This window comes from Ips typographus, linkage group LG3 (assembly GCF_016097725.1).
Source record: "Ips typographus isolate SLU linkage group LG3, UJ_Ityp_2.0, whole genome shotgun sequence".
Classification (NCBI taxonomy): domain Eukaryota; kingdom Metazoa; phylum Arthropoda; class Insecta; order Coleoptera; family Curculionidae; genus Ips; species Ips typographus.
In genome coordinates this window covers 8,583,026-8,607,372 of record NC_138424.1, presented here as the reverse complement: position 1 = coordinate 8,607,372, position 24,347 = coordinate 8,583,026, and the positions used below count along the sequence as shown (strand labels likewise).

General features: G+C 33.7%; 2 protein-coding genes across 4 annotated transcripts in view; one reads left to right on the top strand and one right to left on the bottom strand.

The window, feature by feature from the left end:
• Positions 1–13,811, top strand: part of lt (vacuolar protein sorting-associated protein light) — a 33,793-nt gene extending 19,982 nt beyond the window's left edge. Inside the window, exons 12-14 of one of the 2 annotated variants that reach the window (XR_014177784.1) lie at positions 11,659–11,815; positions 12,487–12,608; positions 13,733–13,803. The gene's annotated coding sequence lies outside the window, so the exon portion shown is untranslated. Of the gene's footprint in view, positions 1–11,658; positions 11,816–12,486; positions 12,609–13,732 lie in introns of both variants that reach the window. The other variant, XR_014177785.1, reaches the window with a different exon arrangement.
• Positions 1,964–22,960, bottom strand: sff (BRSK family serine/threonine-protein kinase sugar-free frosting). 2 transcript variants are annotated; one of them, XM_081976586.1, is made up of 15 exons: positions 22,225–22,960; positions 17,699–17,793; positions 13,712–13,797; positions 13,301–13,441; positions 13,071–13,221; positions 9,011–9,226; positions 8,320–8,519; positions 5,826–6,047; positions 5,645–5,772; positions 5,305–5,520; positions 5,109–5,246; positions 4,890–5,056; positions 4,627–4,810; positions 4,404–4,567; positions 1,964–4,313 (listed from the first exon to the last, which is right to left on the bottom strand). In XM_081976586.1, the coding sequence occupies exons 1-15, from the start codon at positions 22,313–22,315 to the stop codon at positions 4,086–4,088; spliced, it is 2,427 nt and encodes an 808-aa protein (XP_081832712.1). In that variant the 5' UTR covers positions 22,316–22,960; the 3' UTR covers positions 1,964–4,085. The 2 variants fall into 2 exon arrangements, with proteins under 2 accessions (XP_081832712.1, XP_081832713.1); XM_081976587.1 differs by having other exon boundaries at positions 5,645–5,769.
• Positions 22,961–24,347: the final 1,387 nt, after the last annotated feature.

Sequence of the window (24,347 nt, the reverse complement as noted above, 5' to 3'; positions counted from 1 at the left end):
GGAATACGGTTTCGGTGAATTGCAAATTTTATTAAAAAAATCAAATATACTTAATAGTATTGGTGATTAGTGTGTGTATTTGTTTTTATGGCATTTGTCATTAGGAAAAACTATACTATAATTGTTGCAAATTGCTAATTATGCTGTCACTTTTGGTTAACATGTGTCGCCAGATATACTCTTTTCTGCTTCATCTTATTCTATAAATAATATTGAAATATGTGTAATTAATACGCCTTTCTTACCTTAATCATACATTTAACAAATAACTACAAAACAACAAACATAATTATTAATTTAATATCCGATGTTTTTCTATTATATGCTGATAGACAGAAAATTTTAATCAAATTAATTAACTGTGGTAATCTGGCCTTAAATCAGCAGCTAAGTAAATTAAGTTATATGTTAACTAGAACATTATTAAAATCAACATTAAAGAGTGTTATTAAATGCTTATTTAGTGTCTATCAAGGTATTCTTAAAGTACGTCGAATAAATTAACCACGATTTTAAACAAAACTTTAAATAAGCATATAAGTAAGCTTTTTAAAGTAGTTTTAAGTACAACTTCGTTTATTTAAGTAAAGATTAATAATTAACTTATTGATTATTAATCGCAGTTTTATAAATTGTGGCTTAAAGCTCAGCTTTAGTATTGTCTAAATACGTTAGATTAACCCTTAACATCATAAACTTTGCAGTGAAACTTGATTTTGAAAAAGTGAGCCTTTTTAAACACTTCCTCAATAAATATAGTCTAAAACATCAACTGGGTAAATTGTTCTTGTAGTTAATAACTAAAACATTATAAAAATTACATTTTTAAAAAAAGATTAGTGTGATCTGCCCTAGTTTAGTTGGATTAGTTCAAATGATGAATTTAAATTAAGTTGGACTTTAATAAAATTAACCACACACAAACTTGTTGGTTGTAAAATACAAATTTGACTGACTGTTGTAGGTACTAGATAAATCTAATCAAAACCAAAAAATAAATGTTTTTGCAATGCAAATCATGTTTTTTTTAATGTCTTAAAACAAAATATTGAAACAACAAATAAACTTGTTAACCCTGAAACAAAAGGGAAATATGCATTAAAAAAACCCAGGACAGTCTTAAAAAAATTTAGGTATAGAGTTCAATAACAATTTTGGGCAACCATATAATTATTGTAAAAAGTCAAAAACTACGATGTCATAAATAAACAATTGAAAAAATATTATTATTTAAACTGAAATTTTGACAATTTTAGCATTTAACTGTACAATCAGTAAACAATACTATTTTTCAGCTACACAAGGTATTTTGCTCGTTTTTAACGTTTATACCGAGTGTACTACATCTTGTACATTTGCAGCTTTGGAATTATTATTAGTATAGACTAAGTCACCGTAGTTGGCGCTTTCGTCATTTTGTTAAAATTTCAAGTTTGACATTAATATGTTTTTTCTCTTTTTTTTGGTCTCGTTTGATTTGACGCTTTATTGACGAACTTTTACTACTATTACGTCTATACTGACGCCACTTTGAAGAATTTACAGAAATCGTATGTTTTTCTTAATTTTTGTAACGATAATTTTTGTCTTTTCTTGGCATTGGTTTTAATTTAATCATGTCATAATCTGTCCTATTTCTAATCGAATTTCGTATAAAACAAGGTAGTAAAGGATATTTTACTTCATACATACAGTTTATGTATACTATTCGTAAAATTGTATAGAAAAAAATTCCTCGATAGAAAGACAAAAAGTGATTTAAATTAGGAACAAGTGTAAGGAAAAGCAAAAATAATGATAATAATAAAGCGAGAACTATTAGGACAATATGGATCCTGGCCACCACGATCTCCAAATCTGCATCCTCTCGATTTCTGTTAATTATACAATGACTTTGAATGTCACTTATTTTCTTATTTACATTAAAAAACCGAACATTATGGCGATTAGAAATAAAATGCCCTTTTGTGCAAATTGATTTATTATTATCACAATATTATTTACAAGCACTTACACGTAATTTGTTATCATAATCGAGTCAATAAATTAGCAATAATAAATAAAACTTCAAAAAACAAACAAGTAACGACGTGATATATAACGTTAATATCGTACACGAGGGAGGACGCAAAAGTAATGAACAATATTTTTAAAGATTAATATTAATAAATATGCGTTATTAGCAAATTTTTAACATGACAATAGTTTGATTACACGCAGTTAAAGAGAAAGCGAGCGATTTTTCACATTAGTATTGCACATGCGTCAAGCACAAACTGGGTACACTTTTATTGTAACTGCATGGAACCCTAGAAGAAAACTCTTATAATGGTTTTATTTAAAAAAAAATAAATATTAAACGTACGGTTTATCAAAAACGAAACTATAGATGAAATTTAAGACTTTCGTTTATGATATGTTTACCATTATTTGTTTAATAGTTTAAGTCCCCAAAAGGGGGAAAAGGGGAGATAAATCCCGCTCTGTTTGGGGGTTATACTCCACATTGATATAACTGGAGCTGTCCATCCCATTCGAAAGGTTAATGTTAATTTAAAAAATGTTTATTTACATTTTAAATATTGTCCTATCTAAATGATTTCTTTGCTAGTTTCGGGCCTTAATTTACTCAAAATTAAATTTCCTCGTAACAATAATACAGATTAAAATACGAATTAGATAATTTTCGGACACGTACACTGAAATAGAACGAGTCAAAGTACATAAGCCCAGTTCTTGCCTATTTACATAAAAGCATGATGATGAATAGAATGATTGCAGTACCGTACGTTCTTTTGTATTGTAAAAAATTATTTACCATACTCTTCAATACATATTTTTATATTGAAATCACCCTATACTGTAGTAATGCTTGTTATTTCTGTTTGGTTTATATACAAGGTGCGGCAAAATCATCAAGTGTCATTAAATTTAACGTTTTTGTCAGGTTTTCTGTGAAAAGGTTGTAGTTTGCTGCCAATAGTATAAGTTACACAGGGTGTCCCAGAAACTAGTACATATCAATATGGGAGTCATAGAACATCAAAAAATAAAGCAACCAAATTAGCTTAGTCGCTTTATTTCTTGACGCTCTATGACTACATACTAATTTACTGAGACACCCTGTATTGAGCATTGAAAGTGAGATTTGAACAATTTTAGAACGTAAAACCTGATTTTTTGTATTCACATTGTACATAAAAAAATATTATAATATTGCTGAAATAAATGTAGTGTTTATTTGTAAAACCAGATTTTCTTAATTTATTTGCTTTCTGAAACACCATATGTATACAGGGTGTCTTATCTTTGGGGACAAACTTAACTGGCGTAAAGTACAACAAACCAATCTCCAATCAGGTTTCGTTTTCAATATACAAGGTGTTTAACTTTAAAAAATTAATCTATTAAAAACCGTTTGAGATATTTTATAAACAAAATTTTTTGTGATTATTTCCACGTGACGTGCTCTCAAGATAGTTAAAGTAAACAAATATAACGTCTTTTGCTCTCTATTAAAGTTTGACCACTTATAATTAAAACACCCTGTATATGAATATTGCTTTTCAAATTATTGTGTAACTATAAAATTAACTAACTTGTATCATACACCGCGCCCTGTATGTGTTAACTTTATTTGCATTTCAATGTACTGAACCTCACTGATATATTTTGTCATCACCACTACCATGTCTACCTAAGTAATACTATATGTTTGGTGTTTTGTTTTTAAACCTTATTAAATATTGCCTATTTGTATTGTTAACATTACCAAAAATACTTTAAACATTTGTTTATTTTGTTGAATGCCAAAAGTATTAGGTCGTAAGCGTAAAAATGATAAATCCTTGTTTACTTTGCTATTCTTGAGTAAAATGATTTTTGATTCTGATGATTTCAGATGACCAGCATCCAAACAACGCTATTTACAATAATGGTTTCGCAAACAAGACTTTCAATCGAACTAAAAACTAATTGGCAGGTCTACACTTAATCACCAGCTTCTACTTTTCCATCAAACCCAACAGCTCGTAATAGTAGAATCGAACGAATTTCCATATTCTAGTCGACCAGACCAACCAATATTACGCAATTGAACTGCCCGACATGGTGGTGATGCAGGTTTTTTCGCAGGAATCCGTGTTTTCTGAGCTGGATCTGACTGCTTTTGGGGTGCCGGGGGGGTGTTGTTCAATCGTTTCTGTGTTATTATTGGTGGAGGCTCTTCTGGCCACTTCACGAGTTGCAGACCGTACGTCAAATACGCTACATTCGCTTTCCAGGTCACTGCTTTCTAGTTGTAACACGTTTACCTAAAGTTTTTAAAAGAAGAACGGTCTAAGGAGAGAGAAACATGTCTGGAGCAACTTTGACGTTACATTGAAATTTTTCAGAGAAATTACCTGTCTAGTACTCAAATACAACTCGCTAGAATCCGATCCACAACTCGAACTTTCACTCAACTCGGTAGTGAACTTTCTTTGTGCTCTCGGACTGGGCGGCGGCCTTCTGGTGCACACTTGAGCTTGAATATGTTCGCATACCCTTCGGAACCTCCTGATATTCCCTGTGAATCAAACCATTCCATTAACACACCTAGTTGTTGGTAGAAACGTCCAAACCAACCTGATAAAAGGGTGAAAGTTATAGCGTAGAGATGCTCTTTGGCATTTTCGATTTGTTTGGTGATGATGGAGATGTCCACTTGGAATCGGACATGTCTTTGGAACATAGCCGGACCGGCACTTCCTCGCTTGTATTCCACCCTAAAGGACATGGGACTGGACACTGAATGACTCAGTTCTGCTATCTACAAAAGATTACATACTATAATATCGTATATCAAACGTACTTGACTTTCTATTGCTGGAAAACAATATTGTACTTACAGATAAAAAGGCGTGTATCAAGTCAGCTTTAACTGTAGCCAACGGTTTTCCCTTCACTAATATAGTGAACGTTTCGTCCTTTTCTGTCGTCATCAGACTGCCAAACCAGGACTTTTTCGTCAATTCTGGAGATGATTCGGGGGTCAAGTGAACTTCTTCTGAAGAGGCTGTAACGCAAACGATGATTACTAGTGAAGAAAACGATGAAGATGAAGTTACTTTGAAGTTTTCGCCTATGGAATCTGGGTGAGCCTAGGAAACTGTTTTTAATGGTGGTCAACCGCGATCTCCAATGGTGACTGGTGGTGCTCAAGTGTGGTGAGCCGGGCGGAGTCATTGGAGTAAGTATATTTGAACCTGTTGAATACAAACATGTTTACAAACATTATGTGTTTAAAGAAAGGTGATCACTAACCAGTTACTAAGGTGTTAGTGTCGTTTTCAGGCGAAGTGAGCGAAACCGAAGTACCACCGCTGCTGTTCGCCCGGTGATGGGTGGGCGTCGCGGGCGGTGGTGTGACAGTCACGTGAGTGTTGGTCATGTGGGCGGACGCCCGATGGGCGGGCGTGACTGCGGTCGGTAAATGAGAGGACGGCGTAGTACGTTGGCTGACAGGGGATGACATTCCAGCTAAAAACACACGAATTTTGGTTTGGGCTTTCAATAAAGTATATAGGTCAGAAATTCGTCACAAAGACTAGTTGAAAGAAACTTGTCATATTATTTTGACAGCCTTTATTCTGCTAATACTTACAGTGAGTGTTCGCTGAGGAACTGTTGAACATAACGGGACTCGAAGACCCCGAAGACCTGGTCGGCGAGTGGATACTCAAATTACTGTGAGTGCTTCCAGTTGAGGGACTTCTTCTGGCGTGGTGTCTTCTTTTAAAAATATTTTTAAGTACGTTTCAGTATGGGTTTTTAGAGGAACCTACTTGTAGTGTGATCTTCTGGGAGTTAGTGGTGATCCTTCGCTGATCTGGCCGAACTGTAGGCTGGTTTGGCCGTTCACTCTGCAGGTGTCTATTCGTTTTTTCGGTGGATCAGCTACTTCAGCGGGTCGTATCCGTAGCACCGAGTCAACGTCGTCTTCGAAAGCCGGTCTTCGGCGTTTTCGTTCCAGGAGAAGGAAATAGATGACTTTTTCAGTGTTATGACTGAAATTTGCATTAGGATAGAATATTTTATGAGAAGTTTTTTCAGTGTCAATAATTCACGATTTGATAGCCAATCAAAAAATAAGTTGACTTGCATTATGTCATTTTTCTGAAAAACGTTTCCTAAGGAAGATACAGTCCTCCAAATCTCAAATTAAAAAATCGTTTTATAGTTTAAAACTGAACATCCAAGACTTGTGAAAGTCCAAATTTGTACTGAATAGTCTAAAAACTTTTTTACTACTAGGAATGGTCTTATGATTCGCTTTCTCAGACTGCCATCCTGGTTGAGTGTCTGAAACTGGCATTCAAGAACTAAAAAAAGTCCGGAAATCAAGACAAAGATTGTATTGTGCATGAAACTCATTTTTTACTACTAAAAATAATATAAAAGTTGACTTTTAATGCTAGAACTGACCTTACTAGGACTAAAGAGAGTCCAAAAGTATATTTTCAAGACTTTAATTGGTGTACAACTCAATTTTCTTCAACTTTCAACAAGTCAAGAAGTAAATTAAATTTTCGGACTATTTTATTTCTAAAAATTAGTTCTCAAGACTATTATTGTAGCATTTGGTACCAAAATTTTTTACTTTTATTACTGAAGAAACTTGACTTTTGGAAATAGTCTTAAACTCGATTTTTCAATCTTAAAAAGCACTAAAAAGAGTCTGAATTTCTTAGAGATGCTACATTTATTGCACCTATGAGTGTAGAAGTCAATTTAATAGTGAAGAAGCTTGAAATAACATTTTCAAAACTAGGGTCAGTGGACAAACTGGCTTTTAGGCCTGATAAGTCAACAACTTTGTAAAGATAATCTTGAAACTCGATTTGAGGCACTGAAAACAGCCTTACAACACTAAAAACAGTCTAGTTTATTAAGAAATACCCGAATTTTTAGCACTGAGGTGTCTAGAAGTCGATTTAATAGTGACAAAGCTTGAAATGCCATTTTAAGTCTATGAAGAATGTAAAAATTGTTTTTTAAGTTTGCTATGTCAATAACTTGGTGAAGATAGTCTTGAAACTCGATTTTCCAAGCTGAAAGCAGTTTTGAAGCACTAAAAATATTCCAGAATTCGAAGAAAATGAAAAGCAAAGTAAAAAGCACGAGAAGTTCGTTTTCAAGACAATTTTCAAGAATCTAATGTTAATGTCCTGCATCTAAGACTATTTTCAAGACTAAAATATTGAAATTTGTCTTCAAATTATGAAAACTTACTCCAAATGCAAATTTTAAGCTTCTGATGTCACTTTTCATTAGTTCAGTCACATTTTGGGGTTCAAGTCAATTTTTAAGGTTTAAATGTATGAATTTGTTGTAACAAATTCTTGAAAAAGTAGTTTTGTCTACAAGTCAATTTTCAGTATTAAAGTCTCTCGATTTGCATGAAAACTGGTTACAAACACAATTTTTAAGCTTCTGAAATTCTTATCTTTTCTAATTCAATTTTCAAAACTAAAGTCTTTTAGTTTGTCTGGAAACTATGAAAACTGGCTACAATAATATTTTTTAAACTTCTTAAGTGAATTTTCCGTTTCCAAGACAATTTTTAAGTTGGGTTGGGTTAGTTTTGGTTCTTTGACCGTAATAACGTGTAATAAAGTGCTTGTTCCAAATTTGATCAATATTGCTCCAACGGTCTGACAGTTATGACAAAAAAAACAATTTTTTAAACAGAAATTTGAAGGACTGTATTTTCCTTAGGAAGCACTTTTCAGGAAAATGACATAATGAATGTCAACTTATTTTTAATTGGCTATGGATTGGTGAATTATTGACATTTAAAACTGGACCACCCTGTATATCTAATCAGATCTGCTATTTAGGTATGTCAATGGCATTATTTAAATAGTGTGACTTATTTCATATGGTCTGCTAAATCTAGTTCTGAGATTTTGGTGTAATGACGTGTAACTTCACTTATACTGAACATTTACGTTTTAATCCATCTTCATCAAAACTTGTTTTTTTCTCATTATTGTGACGACAAAAATAAATCATCTTTCAGATTTTTCCACTTCCTTAAGTTGTCTATACAATAAGCACAATTACATGGGAAGTAATTTAATTCTATCAACAGTCTGGCGCCAGAGCAAAAAACCGGAAAAAGACCCAAATAAAAAACATTTCGAAGAGGATAAACTTTGTCGGCAAATTAGCTGAAAGCAAGGAAAAGCACAAACAGAAAGTATTAGCGATCGCTTTGATTTCGACTTTGCAGCCAAAGCATTTAAGAAAACCCCTCGGGGGCAAAAGTCCACTGACCTCGGACTCAACAGATGCTGGATTAGTTTCTCCTTTTCCTTGAAACAGCCCAAACTGCAAATTGCCTGCAGGACGTCGGGATCCACGGCTTCAATGGACGGTAAAACGTGGGTTTGCACCACCTCCATCATGGGTTGTTCTAGTTCTAGTTCGCCTTTACCACCCGCAGTCACCCACGGATGTTTGTTGATTTCTGACAACTGAAATTTGTTAAAATTATGTTATGTTGGTAAAGTATCACTAGAGTAGGTTATGGTCGACTTTAGCTGGTCACTATTTTACCATATTTATGTAAATCTAAAAGTTTGTTTTTGTTTGCAGATAATTTAACTAGAAACTTATGCTGGATTTACGAATCGTGCAATTGGCTTCATGATTAATTGTGCTGATAAAAAGTTTCAATGCAACGTTGCCCGAAGTTATAATCTCTTACTTATGGAAAGCTTTTCACAGAACGTAAATTTAGCTCGACGTTACAAAATAAAGTAGAATCCTAGTTTATTATCCAATCTCGACATACTGGAACATACGTGAATACGAATTCCCTCCGTACATTGTTATCTCCAGTTTCCCAGTTGCTCTAGTTAAATTTCCTCATCACGACCTCGTTCTGCAGCTGTCGGATAACTTTTCTAGGTAGGGAAGGGTGGAAGTTTTGCCACCCCACGTTCGAATTGCGCGGGACACTTACCGTCAATCTTTTTTCCGGATTAACCTCGATCATACCCCTAAGCAGACTTTGACAATCGGGCGGCACGAAGTGGGGAATGTGGAACACGCCTCGTTTGACTTTTTCGAGTAATTGCCTCAAATTATCGTCGTCAAAGGGCAGGGCGCCCACCAGGAGGGCGTAGAGGATTACGCCGCAGGACCACACGTCCGCTCTACGACCGTCGTATTTTTCACCCTAAAATTTTGTCAAAGTTTCCTAATTAGTCCTTTACATTATATTGTGCAAATGAAGTATTTTATTCATAATTATGTTTAGTTTTGTACTGAAAGGCAACATTCTGTTCCTTATTTATAAAAGTGCTTCAGATTATTATCTTTTACTTTTTTTTACAAATTAGTCATTGCATATAGTAGGTCACCCTTCCAGTGGCTCTGGCAATTGCCCTAGAGTTTTACACAAAGAAGATAAATTTTAAAAAAAATCCTACATTATGTTATACATGTAAAGGTTTTCGACAAGATCGTAAGAGCTTTGTACTCACTACATAAAGCTAGGTTGGAAAACGTCCAAGCAGTATATTTTAGGAAGCGGGTTGGCCAAAACCTCGGTCTGAAAAGCTCGACGCGTTAAAGTAATCTTCTTGAAATATTTTTAAGGTCCCATTGATCAACTGAAGCCTTGCAGTCTGAGATATCGTTAGAAAACAGCTTTGTAAAGTTTGCGGAACGTAACTGTCAGATTAGTTATGTTTTATTATTACAATTAAGTAAGTAATACAAAATTCTGTAACGGAAAAAACTTTTTAACCTAAAAACTCAAAGCTTGCAGAAATTATCTCTGAAAAGAACTTTGATATCGCCTTTAGAGAAATTGCAGTAGTTTTTCAACAAGATACCTGAATAGAATCACTAAGTTAAAGATCACTTGACCTCATCACCATATCTCTAATGTAAACTAACCCACTTAACGATTCCTTAAGCCTAGACAATTAAACCTAAACCTCCGTAAAATTAACGCGAGAGCAAGAACAAAAGTACTCGGAAACTTTACACTTTCCAACTTCCCAAGCCTCTTACGTTAAAAACTTAATGGCGCTACCATAATGAATATTTATGAATAATCCTGGGACAGTTATTTATTTCCCTGCAGGAACTTTGGAAAATATAACAATTTGATGAAATTCAAATAAGGCGTTGTGTGCTTTAATCTCTGAGGAATCAAGCGAAAGAAACGTCGGAATATTTCAGAGGTGAAATTTACATTTTGGCAAATATGACGATGGGTGTTAGGGGGCAATGTGGACGGAAATCGATAAGGAAGTAGCCATTCGGCAGTCAGTTACATCCGTTACAATGCTATCTCAGCAAGTGATGAGTTCAACATCTTGGGTAGTTTAACGTTTGAATGTAATTTTTTCCACATAGTTTGGTGTGGTGATGAGTTAAACTTGCTTTAAAACCCTTTGAGTGTAAAACACAGCATTTTTCAATTTCCTTAGAAAGTCTTGGAAGTAATAAAACTCACTCAACTGCTTGGTACAAGATTTTTCCATAAGCTCCAGTTTTAGAGTATTAGTTGATTTAAACGCTTTTTAAATCACTAGATCACAAAGCTGAGTGCCTTGTTTCGAATAGCACGTACTATACCTATAGTATTGCTCTATTTATTACCCTAAGTGGGAAATAAAATGTATACCAAAAAGGAGCTAAATGTTTAAAATACCCTTTAAAAGTAATAGATTAAGTATCGAGGTTAAGTGGGTTTAGTCGATAACATTTTCTAGTCCAGTAGAGTTTTTGTGGTTGATTTACTGGAATTTTTCAGTGTCAGTCCTAGATTCACAGTCTCAATCAATTTGCAAGCAAATTTCACCAAGAAGTTTCCTGAATAACACAAGTGAAATCCTTAAACTTTTAGTTTTTCTCTGGTATAAGTTTATAAGTTATTGCATATAAACTTATACCATATATATATATATTGCTCCTCGCTGCCATAAATTTACATGTTTGATTGACAAAGAAAAATGATAAGTGGCGAACATTTAAATTACTATAAAGTAATAATAAAACGTTGAATGTACAGGGTAACAAATCAAGCGGTTCTACAGCGTATTAGTAAACGAAGAGAGGAACTTAACACCATAAAGGGAAGAAAGCTAGAGTGCTTTGCCCATGTAATGAGAAATCCGAAATATGAATTGCTCCACATTATTATTATTCAAGGAAAAATAGAAGAAAAGCGTGGTAAGCACAGAAGAAGACCATCTTGGCTCAAGAATCTTCGCCAATGGTATGGAGTAAACACCACGACTCTTGAAGAATAAGAACATTGTTAACACATTATTGTAAAACTCTCAACCTGTATCAGTTTGAAAGTGTATGTTTAGTTGAACACTGAGAAATTTGTAATTAATACAACACAGCAGCGTACCGTGATCACATTTTAGAGATCCTGAAAACACTGAAACTTTGTTGCTTTACCAGCAAAATTGTTTCTATTGTGTGTTTATAAAGCATAGCTGATTATTGTTTCAAGACTCTTTACCTTGATCAGTTTGATATTTGTCATGTAAGAGATTTTTACAATGTGTTAATATTAGTTGGTTAAGGAGATTTACCTATGTTTTTTGAGCAATTTTTCCTACAACACTTTTTTATTCTTTACAGCTAATATTATTCACTGAAAAAGCCTGTTTCACACGGAGTAGTATAAAGTTCCATTATCAACATTGAAGACTTGAAGATTAAGAATCACAACAGTATATGTGAAGCAGCCAGCTTTTTATCAAGAACTTGGAAATCTTAGGCAATATGCTCCAACAAGGTAAATAATTTTAATTTGTGATATCTTTGTACAGGGTGTTTCGAATTCGACTGATTTTCTTGGCGTGATTCGATCTTGGCGTTTTAAACTCAAGCCAAACCTTTACAAACCGAAAAATTGTGAGTTTTACAGACTTTAAAACACATTTTCTACGTGGAAAAGCTCGAAAATTACATTCAAATCAACGTTGCCAAATCCAAAACTTTTGGTTCAGTCGTTTTGGCAACGTCGAAAATCTCAAGAAGTGCTTAATCGTGTGGTGTAGAAAAACGAGAACCACTTTAACGATTTGAACTAGCTATGACATTTAATGATAGGATTGTAGTCACCTGAAAGCTGTCAAAACTCATTAAACACGTCGTGAAACTGTAAAATGTCAACTATCAATTGGCAAAACTCATTCAGGGCTAACATACCACTGAAATACGCAGATTATATTTATACCTCCATACAGATAAATTTAACAGTTGTGACATTAACAGACACTTTTATCGAAATTATCAGTCCAAAATAGTTTTACCGCTTAGATAAATCACACTGAGACGTAAAGTGAAGTAAGTATCAAAGTCCTTAACGTTAGAACTGACAAATTTTGCTCCATTGAGCTGTGAACACAACTTACAGTGCAATTCCTCAAAAAACCACATTTATTTTGCATTTTATACTTTCAGGTCACTGGTGAGTGAGATTTGACAGTTATGAGAGCTGTCACGTGACGCAGGCAAAGTATTGAAGTGCTATTTGTCCCAACTGTCGAATTTGGCTCCATGATGCTTTAAACACAATTTTCAGTGTAAGCCTTCAAATTATCAAGTATTTCTAATTTTATAGTTTCAGATCACTGTTAAACGGGTTTTTATAGTTATGACAGCTGTCACGTGACGTAAGAAAAGTATAAAATGAATTCCTTAACGTCAGAACTGTCAAATTAGGCTTCATGGAGCTGTAAAGACTACTTACAGTGTGCCTCTCCAAGAAACACATCTTCTCTTTACTATTCTCTGAAATTCTCCTTAAATTCTCTTGGTATTTTTTCCAAAAATATATGTCTGAGACTTTTTCATTTTTATACGTATACAAGTCAATTGATATTAATTATTACAACACCGACGTCTAGACAAACACCAAATTCATATTAATGGAGTGAGACAAAAGCAATTCCATTCCATTGTACGCGCTTGGAACGTGTGGAACAAACCAATAATGACATAACCTTATTCCGTAATGAGATAATGAACGATCTTTAGACACTCACCCTAATTACTTCGGGACAGGCGTAATGGGGTGATCCGCAACTAGTTTCCAACATGGATCCCATAGGCTGAAGCGACGCCATACCGAAATCCGCTATCTTGATGTTGTTCTTCTCGTCTAGCAGCAGGTTTTCCGGTTTCAAGTCCCGGTGACTAAGGATTTAAGTATCAGGGATTATTATTTAAATTTAAGGACGCGGATTAGGATAATTTATAGCAAAAGAGGACTTACCATATGGAATGGCTGTGACAGAAGTCTAAGGCAGATATAATTTGCCTAAAAAACCGTCTGGCTTCCTTTGGGGTCAGTCTACCTTTTTTGACTAGATAGTCAAAGAGTTCACCTCCAGAAACGTGCTCCAACACTAAATATCTACAATTAGCACAAAAGAATTATATTAACGGAATGACTTGGCTGAATTATCTAAATATTCCAAACTCATTTATCTTCATATTTTGTTCATTTTCGGCTCCTAGCTTTTCGTATTGTTAGTACAAAGGATGTTTCGGATTTTCAAAGTGTCTCGTCTCTATTATTAATGACGGATACAAGGGAACAGTTCCGTTTATAAGGTTTTAATGACCCTCTTCTAAACTCGCCCTTTTCAAATAATTCCCTTCAGCAACTGCACAATATACTTACAGATATTTTTTGTTTTCGTAGACGTCCGTCAGCCCCAACACGTGCGGATGATCAATTAGTTTCATTATGGCTATCTCTCTTTCGACCTGGAAATAAGAAGAAAAATGCTGAGGTAAGTTTTTTGTTTTTCTACGGTCAGGTGAAATAAAGCCTTATTTTTTTTGCTGGCTTTGACGTAAAACCCTTGGGACATTTCTCCAGAGACTAATGAAATGGTTTTCTTTGCATTTTGCGGGAGATTTGTACGTCTTTATCAGGGCTTATTATGTGCCGTTTAAATAATACCAAGAACAATCAGTAAAATAGAGAATAAGGACTCAAATTTATAAAATGTTAGAATTGAAATTTTAAAAACTACTTTAACCACAAGAAGACAATTTTCTTTAACCCTTTGTATTTTGATAGCATTTTTGCTCTGATTTTAAATATACTGACTGGCATATTATACGCAGAACAGACTGGCAATATTCTAATAATAAAACTGCAAAATACGTAATTTAGGATAATTAGGTATAACATTACAAAGTAACATTGTTTGTAATCTGACGCCTTTTACGTTAGTGTTTAATTTGTTATTTTTAACTAAAATTGCATGCTAATGTATGTACAAAAATAATTCGACAAACCGCATATAATTGAAATCAAAGAGAACTAACGGAATTAAATGAAGCAGGAATATATACAGGGCGTTCTATTAACGACAACTATTCTCATGTGATTTTTTTACCTTAAATTTTGAGAGTCATTTTGAAAAAAACAACTTTGCTAATTTAAACTTTATGGTAAGATTATCATATATTAATTTATAATGACACGTCCTGTACTGGAAAATCAAACTAAATATGTAATAACATCACAAATTTGAAATTTTCTTTATTTGCGTGAAAATTAGGGGGATTTGTCGTTTTTGTTGGGTCGGTAGCTATGAGCGCTGTAGCCAGCTTTATATAGCTGAATACGTTGATGTCATTCTTAGTTTTTAAAGATTTAAGGCATTTCCAAACTTATTTACTTATTACTTATTTATGTAGATGGCAAAAATATAACAGCAAATATCCTTTTCTAATAAAGTAATTTACAAAATGCTTCAATCTTTATCAAGTACGGATTTTCGGATATTTAGATTAATTTTTCGAAAATAGTGATCACTTTTGACGTCATTTTTAACTTAAAATGCAATAATCTAAAATTAGTACTTTTGCATAGTAAAAATCCTTCATTAAAATTATGGTTATTTTCAACTGTTTTTGATAATTTGTGACATATCAAAAATGCATTTACAGTCTCTTACTTACTACGTTTACTTCAGAAATTCGCAATCAAATCGGAAATTAGTCTCAACTCAATTAAGTTAAAATAAAATTTAATGTTGACTATAGTATGCTTAAATCTGCTTAAGAGCAATAAAATGATTTGAATGGTTTATAACCACAATTTGATTACGGGTTCAATCTGTTCGTACCTGAAATCGATTTGAAACCGCCGACATAAATGTAGTCAATTCTCATTTAAATTACAGTGTAGACCACCCTTATCTGTCGAATCAATTAAACTAAACTAGATGCCAGGCTCCAAAACAACCACTTTCGCGTACATATGCTGTTGACATATTAGAAGTGTGCCTTCGACGATAACACGCTCAAAACCAGTTACATCACATGAACATAACTAGGAAATGTATGGTCGGAATTAAGGGTTGATCGCTGTCGAGCTGATAAGCGGTTTAGGGCCGAAATAGGCAAATACACGTTGATTCGAATAACGTGAGGGGGTGCATTACATCATAGGGGTTACTGGTGAAATATTCAGTCTGGACAGTGGTCGATGCATTCATTTACCGGCTTTAGCTATCGGACGCAAACGTAAATCGGTATTTGATCGGTGAAAATTTAAATTTTAAGGGGAGAGACTGAAAAATGTTTCGCTTTGATACGGAAAGCCTTTTTCAAATTGCGCACGTACACTTGTTCGGGATCAAAAGGAAATCCAAGACAAAGTGGAAAAATTGGAGTGATTGACGTGGATATCCATGATGCCGACATCGAAATTAATGTTTTGGGGATTGTATTCAGTCAGTTTAAATCGTTGGATTGGATTTTGGTTAAGATGAAAAGAAACGTTATTATATCTGTTGACATATGAATCAGAGAATTGTAAAAGTGTGTGTCAGAAAAGAAGACTGGAAGAATTGAAATGATTAAACTGGCTATTTGCCCAGACATTTTGAAAGGAGACTGACTGATGTCAAAATCCAAACATATTTTAAATAGCTAAGTAAGGTCAATGTCAGAAAAGAAGAGTGGAAAAATTGAAATGATTGAACTGGCTTATTTGTCCACAAACTTTGAAAGAAGACTGATCGACGTCAAAAACCAGTACAGTCAGTGTTAGAAAAGAAGAGAGGAAGTATTGGAATGATTGATCTGGTTAATTGCCCAGAAATTTATACTCTGACTAATCAATTTGAAAAGTCTTTTTAACTGAAGTTAATTAAGCTTGCCAGAAGAAGGTCGTCTGATAATTAAAAAACAAGTTATAGTATTTTATTGAACTGTCCAAAAGTTTAAATATTTTGAAATCATTAGGTCAAAATGTGTCACTTCAGACCTTTTTGTCCTAAACTTTCAATAAAGCTCATATATTCTAAAAAAATTTCCAAAAACAAACTTTGGTCACATGTTTGAACTTCAAGAACAAAAGTAACTTCAAATTTTCCTTGCTAAATTTAAGACTATTCATTTTGGATGATTCTCTTTTAGTTACATTTTAAGCAAATATTGACAACTAAAACCGTTAGTTAATTAGAATCTAAGATAACTCAGCTTTTGAACCACCTAAGACACTTAATTATGCCCTTTATAAATTGCTCAGTTCATTGACTCATTTGATTTTTGACAGCTAACAATAGTCACATTGACTATTAATTAAAAGTGCCTCAAAAATTCTTGAATTCTATTTGAACTTTGGGGAAAAACAGCTTTTCTTTACTTTATTGAGGCTGTAATTGAGTCCAAAATCAAAACTCTTAGAATAGTATTTTTAGTAGAATGCCAAAAGTGTGTATGTTTCTAAAGTGATCAAGCAGACATTTGAAAATATGTTTCTATCAAGTTTTTAATTCTGTCAATTCTTTTTCACAAAGAAACTTTATCTTCATCAATGACATCCTCTTTACCTTTATCATTTAGAGAGTATTTTGGGAACTTTTGATATCAAAGGCTTTGTTCCTTTTACAGCTTCTAAGTCTCTCCGTTTAATCTTCTCCTAATTAATCAATTTAATATCTTTATTTTTGTTCCAATTATTATAACAGGATTGTCTCTCATCTACAGATCCGAAAAATGTGTACCACAACGTTTGGTCATAAAAAATTGTCATAGTCACGTGAGCATTCAACCAATCAAAACCGACATTTCATGGATTGCCTTTACGAACAAGCTTAAAGTAAAAACAAATGTGTTAGTGACCCTTCTTAAGTAACATTTTAAGGAAAGTAAGAAAATAATCAGGTTTCAGTCAAATCAACTAATTACAGGAATTACATCAAAAAACAAGTATTGTCTGAACACTAGTCAAGAACTGTTCTTTTCATTACTTTCTGCTTAATTTGCTATGTATTTATAAAAGTTTTTTTCCCATTAAATCCGAAACTTAATTTACTTAAAATACAATCCACGTCAGAACAGGGACAACAAACAAAGGATAAAGGCGTCGTAAACTTTGTGAGCCCAACAAAAAATCCTTGAAATATAATCTGAAAATCGAAAATGGATTTATTTTCGAGCGTTTTTTTCTTTGAGTTTCCAACTTTACAGATTAAATCCGGACGTGTCTGCCACTTATGTTCGTTTTTCGCTTAAATGCTGATTAAAAATTGAGGAAACTGTTATTTTTAACGTTGACACTGACTGGATTTTCCGATGAGGCGACCAGAAAGCAGATGAGACCCTTTTATCCTGAAAAGTTTAATGATAAATTGAAACTTACCTTCATCAGGACGCTTTCACTCAACTTCTCTCTGTTGATAATCTTAATGGCCACTTTTTTTCCAGTTACGCAGTGCACTCCAAGTTTGACCAACCCTGTATAAACAGAAAAATATATTACAAAGAGGCGAAGAAAGGTCAATACACCCGCGTTAACTGCCAAATCCCTTAGGGATTGAGCCATTTACTCCCCAATATAATAAATACATCACGTTCAATTTGGCCGAAAACACCGAGAAGTTCCATTGCAGTTGCTTAGCTAAACGGTGACAAGTATTTCCAATTTTCCGCTATTAATCATGGAAAGCCAAATCGATATCAATTTAATTTAAGGGATATTGTCACGAACTTAATAATGCCCTATAGATCTTAGCGGAAGGTCACCAATAAATCTTGGTTATAGTATCTCAATATTGCTGCGACAAGCGAGATGAAGTATTTCCTATAAAGATATTGGATTATGTTTTATTGGAATTTCATGGAAATTTAATTTGCCGGTTCGTACAAGAAAATTGTCTATGCCGGCAGCGGATTGAATGTTAAAATTGAAAAGTTAAACGCGAATCAATATGACTATTGTTGGTTGCGGGGAACTAATGACAGTTTCACACGACTGGAAGAGTTATTAAACTTAATTATAGTTTTTTTTAACAAGACATAGTTTTATGCTAGTTTTTTTCTACTTTATTGTAAAGGAAGTAGGTCAGTGAAATACAACAATAAACTAACCAGCATTGGATGGCATTTTGACCAATCACACGCTACGAGCAGTGCTTATGCTGCACATGAGGATATAAGACGAAAAATGGGTGTCATAACCACACAAATTATGACTATAAAGTGAGCCAAGAAAAACAAATACTGGGAATATTTTTTGATGATATTCCAATCGTTTTAGTTTTCTTTATAAACGTTTAAAGCTGCTGTGTGAAGCAATATGAGCCAAATCATAGTAATATTATTTGAATATCCAAAAGAGACTGTTAGGAAGCCGTCTTTGAAGCATGCTTCAAAGTTATCATTTCTGCTTCAACTAGATTTTGTTTTAAGACAATTTTAAATTTCAATGAGATAGTGTTAAGTGAAATCTTAAGATTTTCTCTTGGTTTTTAAATCCAAAACCAAAAGTCACAAAAACACAATTCTTCTATTGATTATCCATAAGGATGACTAACGCGGAAGTGATGGGGCTCCGCCGAAAACTCAATCATAGTCATTCTGTTGGTCTATCTATTTAAGAAGGGGACACAGCCCTTTGCAAATAAGGTCGGACTCGAAAGGGCCCTTGTAAGACCCGTTTCTGTTTGGATTAGATTCCGAAATATAGTGTTGCCGTGTCCGAACCCTATAAAACCGCACTGTTTGCTAAACAAATTGATATTTTTCAAGCAAAAACTGGGGAAAGGTCGATGCAATAGGGTGGTTTTGAATAGAAAGTCGGTGCGAATGTGAGCAATAGCAATATAATAACGCGTGATGATGTTTTGTTTGGGTTTTAATGATGAAGGGTAGTTTTAATAACACATTAGTGTTATTAAATGGGGTTTTTAGTTGAAGATAAAATAGAAAAGCAATCTAATGCAGATATACAGGGTGGTCCAGTTTTAAATGTCAATAATTCACCATTCGATAGCCCATCAAAAAATAAGTTAACATACATTATGTCATTTTCCTGAAAAATGCTTCTCAAGGAAAATACAGTCCATAAAAGTTCAGTTTAAAAAATCGGTTTCTTGTCATAACTGTCAGACCCGCGGGAGCAATTTTAATCAAATTAATAATAATTAAATTAATACTCATTATGTGATGTTAATGACGTTTGTCGAAACTGTCCAGTGGTGTAAATACAGAAAGATGGTTTTAATATTTTTTTCTCTACATAACTGGATTTTTTCAAAAATTTCAGTTTTTTTTTACTTTACTTGTTCAATTTGACAAAATAAGTATCTCTTATAAAATTCTGATTTGAAACTTTGTTTACGAGATAATTGAGTTATTACGTTCAAAGACCCAAAACCAACCGAACCCAACTTGTGTGTCTTAAAAACGGTGAAAATTGACTTGAGAGGCTTAAAAATTGACTTTGTAACCAGTTTTCACAGTTTTTAGACAAATTGAAAGACTTTAGCCTTTACAATTGACTTGGAAACTGTGAAAATTGACTTGAGAGGCTTAAAAACTGTCTTTGTAGTCAGTCGTTATAGTTTTCAGATAAGTTGAAAAACTTTAGTACTGAAAATTGAATTGTACCCATGAAAAACTACTTTATCTAGAATTTTTGACTACAAATTCAACCTTGAAAATTGACTTGGACACCAAAAAGTGACTATAAACCAATGAAAAGTGACATCAAAAGCTTAAATTTGCATTTGAAGTAAGTTTTCATAATTTGAAAATACATTTCAACATTTTAGTCTTGAAAATAGTCTTAAATTATAAACTGAATTGAAGACTAACTTTTCAAGTTTTTTTACTTTGCTTTTAATTTTCTTAGTACTTTGGACTATTTTTAGGGCTTTAAAACTGCTTTCAGCTTGGAAAATCGAGTTTTAGGGTTATCTTCACCAAGTTTTTGACATAGCAGACTTAAAAAACTATTTTTACATTTTTCATAGGCTTAAACATGCCATTTCACGCTTTGTCAGTATTAAATTGACTTCTAGACACTTCACTGTGCTTTAAGACTGAAAAATCTAATTTTTTTTATATATTAGTTCAAAAATCCGGTTTTTTGACTATTTTCACTGTCAAAAATTAACTCGTAAATCTCCCAGATGACTAAATTTGAATCCATTTGAACCATTTTAAAGTAAAAAATAAAATAACCCAATGTCATTCACATCAAACAACTCATTTCATAATTACATTATGTCAACTTATTTTTTGATGGGCTATCGATTGATGAATTATTGACATTTAAAACTGGACCACCCTGTATACGTTCAAATTTTTGCTTTAATTGCGTTTTCAGGTTAGGGTGTGGCAAAAAAAATCGTTTTAGATGTGTGGTACCTAAGATTTTATACACTCTGTATTGTGGTAGCATTTTTTCCGCATATTTTAGGGAGTACATGTCAGGGTGTGCTGAAAGCAGAACATTGATGACAGTTTACTGACATGTACAGATCTGCCAGAGACCTCTAAATACTAACTGAAAACCTTTCAAACATTGTGCTGATGATTGAGTGAATTTTTTAAAATTTCCAGACAGTATTAGAATCATTCTGACAGTGCCAGAAGCCTCTAGAAACTAAGTTTGACAGAAACACAGCAATGATGCTGGGCAACAACAAAAGTTATATAAATCTTATAATCACTTTTACTGCTATCATGCAAATAATGTTGTTTTATTAACTTTAGTTGGCAGAAATTCCTTGTATTAAAAAAATAACAAACAAAAATGCTGAATTGGCAACAACCTTTTTTCTTTCTACCCTGTATAGTATTATACAGTTCTAGGACATTATAAAGTAACGGTTTTTCACATCAGCAACATACCAACAAGAGTGAAAAGAGCATAATTGTCTCGATGACGTGATAAACAGTTTATTTTTTACGCAAACCTAAATTTGGCAATTTTTTCAGAAATTCCACGATTTTTTTGTAGTGAAACGACGATGATGCTATGTTGGAACAGAAAAAGTCAGAAAATTTCAAGGTATTGAGTTGGGAACCCTAAACTTCTAGTTGTATGCTTCAAAAATAACAAATCTACCAACTGTCTCTCCCTCTATTGCCTTAATAAGCAGGATATTTTTAGAAAAAGTATTTTTCAACTCTGATGTTTGGTTCCTCTTTATTTGATATGTTTTTCACATATCCCAACTGACTTTTGTTAAACTTTCTTTAAGTGAATTGAGCAGATTAACTCCAAGCAAAATTACTCTGATATTCCCCAAGAAATTTGTTTTACTGTCTTGACAAAAAAAACCATACACATCCATAATCCATCTCCAACGCATCATAAAAAGAAGATTCCCTAACATCTCCAGCTTTTATGAATTCTCACCCTAGCGTAGCAGATCAAAGCCGTCTCTTAATTGGTCTTAAAGCCCAAGGGAAAAGCCTTAAGGCGTACGTAACGTAGGCGCAAAAGGGCCTGAATAATCGAGTGTGCATTAATATTGCTTCCTGTTCTTTCGCGATACTAAAAACATCCCGTTAATGAATTGTCAGCTTCAAGATGGATACTTGAGCGAGTTTCTTCCAGGCTGAGGGTTGGTTAAAAAATTATATCCTTCAGGGTACAATTCACGGTTTATTCTAGCTGTTTTGCTTTAAAAAAACGCAAAAAAGGGGGAATTGAAAGGAGACGTGGGAACGCGGAACAATCAACTTAATCCTGGGGGAATTGTGTGCACGAGATCTATTTTTACATTCAGTAGGTACGAATTTAGGCTAGTTGTAAACAGTTACAACGTTGTGTCTGGTTTTAGTCTACTTTATTTTTAATTACTTTTTGTGGATTTAGAATTGGTTTTGCTTATAAATATATAAACTACCCACTTAGGAAAAAAATGTACTTACCAGTTTGTCCTTTCCCTAGTGTTTTCTCCAAACGGTAAGGGCCCACATATTGGTGCTGCACCTCACCTGAGTTAGTGTTCTCCTTTTGCATTTTTAATCCACTATTGCCTACATGTAAAAATATCACATTATTTCCCTTGCAAACCCTTTGGCATGACTTCGTTGACCCGCAAAACCACCCCAATAACCCTTACAAACTCAAAAACAGCCATATTAAATTATACTTTCCCAGTCTAAAAGAAACAGTCAAGTAAGTGAAAAGTTTCCCGTCAAATATGGTATGTGTATGTATGATCGAGCGCGGATTTTAGCAAATTAGCTCGAAATCAACCCCGAGACGATTTTTTCTTGTGCCTTTTCGAACCCATAATTTCACTGAACCGCGATAAGGGCGTACCGAAGATATTTTCCGGACATTTCCACCGATTTCGGTCGGGAAACGCGGCTCCGCAGAGAACTCGAACCGCTCGAGCAAGGGGTGGACTCGGAAATCAATAACTTGTGCCCGACCTGGTGTGGATAAAGGGGAAAACGAAAAATCCCTAGAACGGTGGGGGATGGCGCCCTGTCGCGCGTTTTCCCACTAGGTGCACCTACAAGGGGCGGTTAGAAAGTTGCGCCGTTTTAAGGATACATTTTTTATTTTATGTAGGATGAGACAAGTTTGAAATAGCACAAGTAAAACTCTTTAACATCTTTTAAGAGCCGATTGTACAGACATATTTAAGGGCACACCTAGGCTAAGTTTTCATTTGACTGTGACATTTAGCACAGGACCTGTCACAGTCAAACCATACCTTATAGCCTATACAGGGTGGTCCAGTTTTAAGTGTCAATAATTCACCATTTGATAGCCAATCAAAAAATAAGTTGACTTGCATTATGTCATTTTTCTGAAAAAGGTTTCCTAAGGAAGATACAGTCCTCCAAATTTCAATTTAAAAAATCGTTTCATAGTTTAAAACTGAACATCCAAGACTTGTGAAAGTCCAAATTTGTACTGAATAGTCTAAAAACTTTTTTACTATTAGGAATGGTCTTACGATTTGCTTTCTCAGACTGCCATCCTGGTTGAGTGTCTGAAACTGGCATTCAAGAACTAAAAAAAGGCCGGAAATCAAGACAAAGATTGTATTGTGCATGAAACTCATTTTTTACTACTAAAAATAATATAAAAGTTGACTTTTAATGCTAGAACTGACTTTACTAGGACTAAAGAGAGTCCAAAAGTATTTCAAGACTTTAATTGGTGTACAACTCAATTTTCTGGACTGGACAACAAGTCTAGAAGTAAATTAAATTTTCGGACTATTTTATTTCTAAAAATTAGTTCTCAAGACTATTATTGTAGCATTTGGTATCAAAATTTTTTACTTTTATTACTGAAGAAACTTGACTTTTGGAAATAGTCTTAAACTCGATTTTTCAGTCTCAAAAAGCACTAAAAACAGTCTGAATTTCTTAGAGGTGCTACAATTTATTGCACCTATGAGTGTAGAAGTCAATTTAATAGTGAAGAAGGTTGAAATAACATTTTCAAGATTATGGTCAGTGGACACACTGGCTTTTAGGCCTGATAAGTCAAAAACTTTGTAAAGATAGTCTTGAAACTCGATTTGAGGCACTGAAAACAGCCTTAAAACACTAAAAACAGTCTAGTTTTATTAAGAAATACCCGAATTTTTAGCACTGAGGTGTCTAGAAGTCGATTTAATAGTGACAAAGCTTGGAATGCTATTTTAAGTCTATGAAGAATGTAAAAATTGTTTTTTAAGTTTGCTATGTTAATAACTTGGTAAAGATAGTCTTGAAACTCGATTTTCCAAGCTGAAAGCAGTTTTGAAGCACTAAAAATAGTCCAGAATTCGAAGAAAATGAAAAGCAAAGTAAAAAGCACGAAAAGTTCGTTTTCAAGACAATTTTCATGAATATAATGTTAATGTCCTGCATCTAAGACTATTTTCAAGACTAAAATATTGAAATTTGTCTTCAAATTATGAAAACTTACTTCAAATGCAAATTTTAAGCTTCTGATGTCACTTTTCATTAGTTCAGTCACATTTTGGGGTTCAAGTCAATTTTCAAGGTTTAAATGTATGAATTTGTAGTAACAAATTCTTGAA

Excerpts from the sequence above, each read along its gene's own strand:
- sff (XM_081976586.1), bottom strand. The coding sequence starts at position 22,315 with ATGCAAAAGGAGAACACTAACTCAGGTGAGGTGCAGCACCAATATGTG. Across the intron at positions 13,442-13,711 it reads TACGAAAACAAAAAATATCT|ATATTTAGTGTTGGAGCACG; the intron begins GTAAGTATATTG and ends TGCTAATTGTAG. Across the intron at positions 8,520-9,010 it reads ATCCGGAAAAAAGATTGACG|TTGTCAGAAATCAACAAACA; the intron begins GTAAGTGTCCCG and ends AACAAATTTCAG.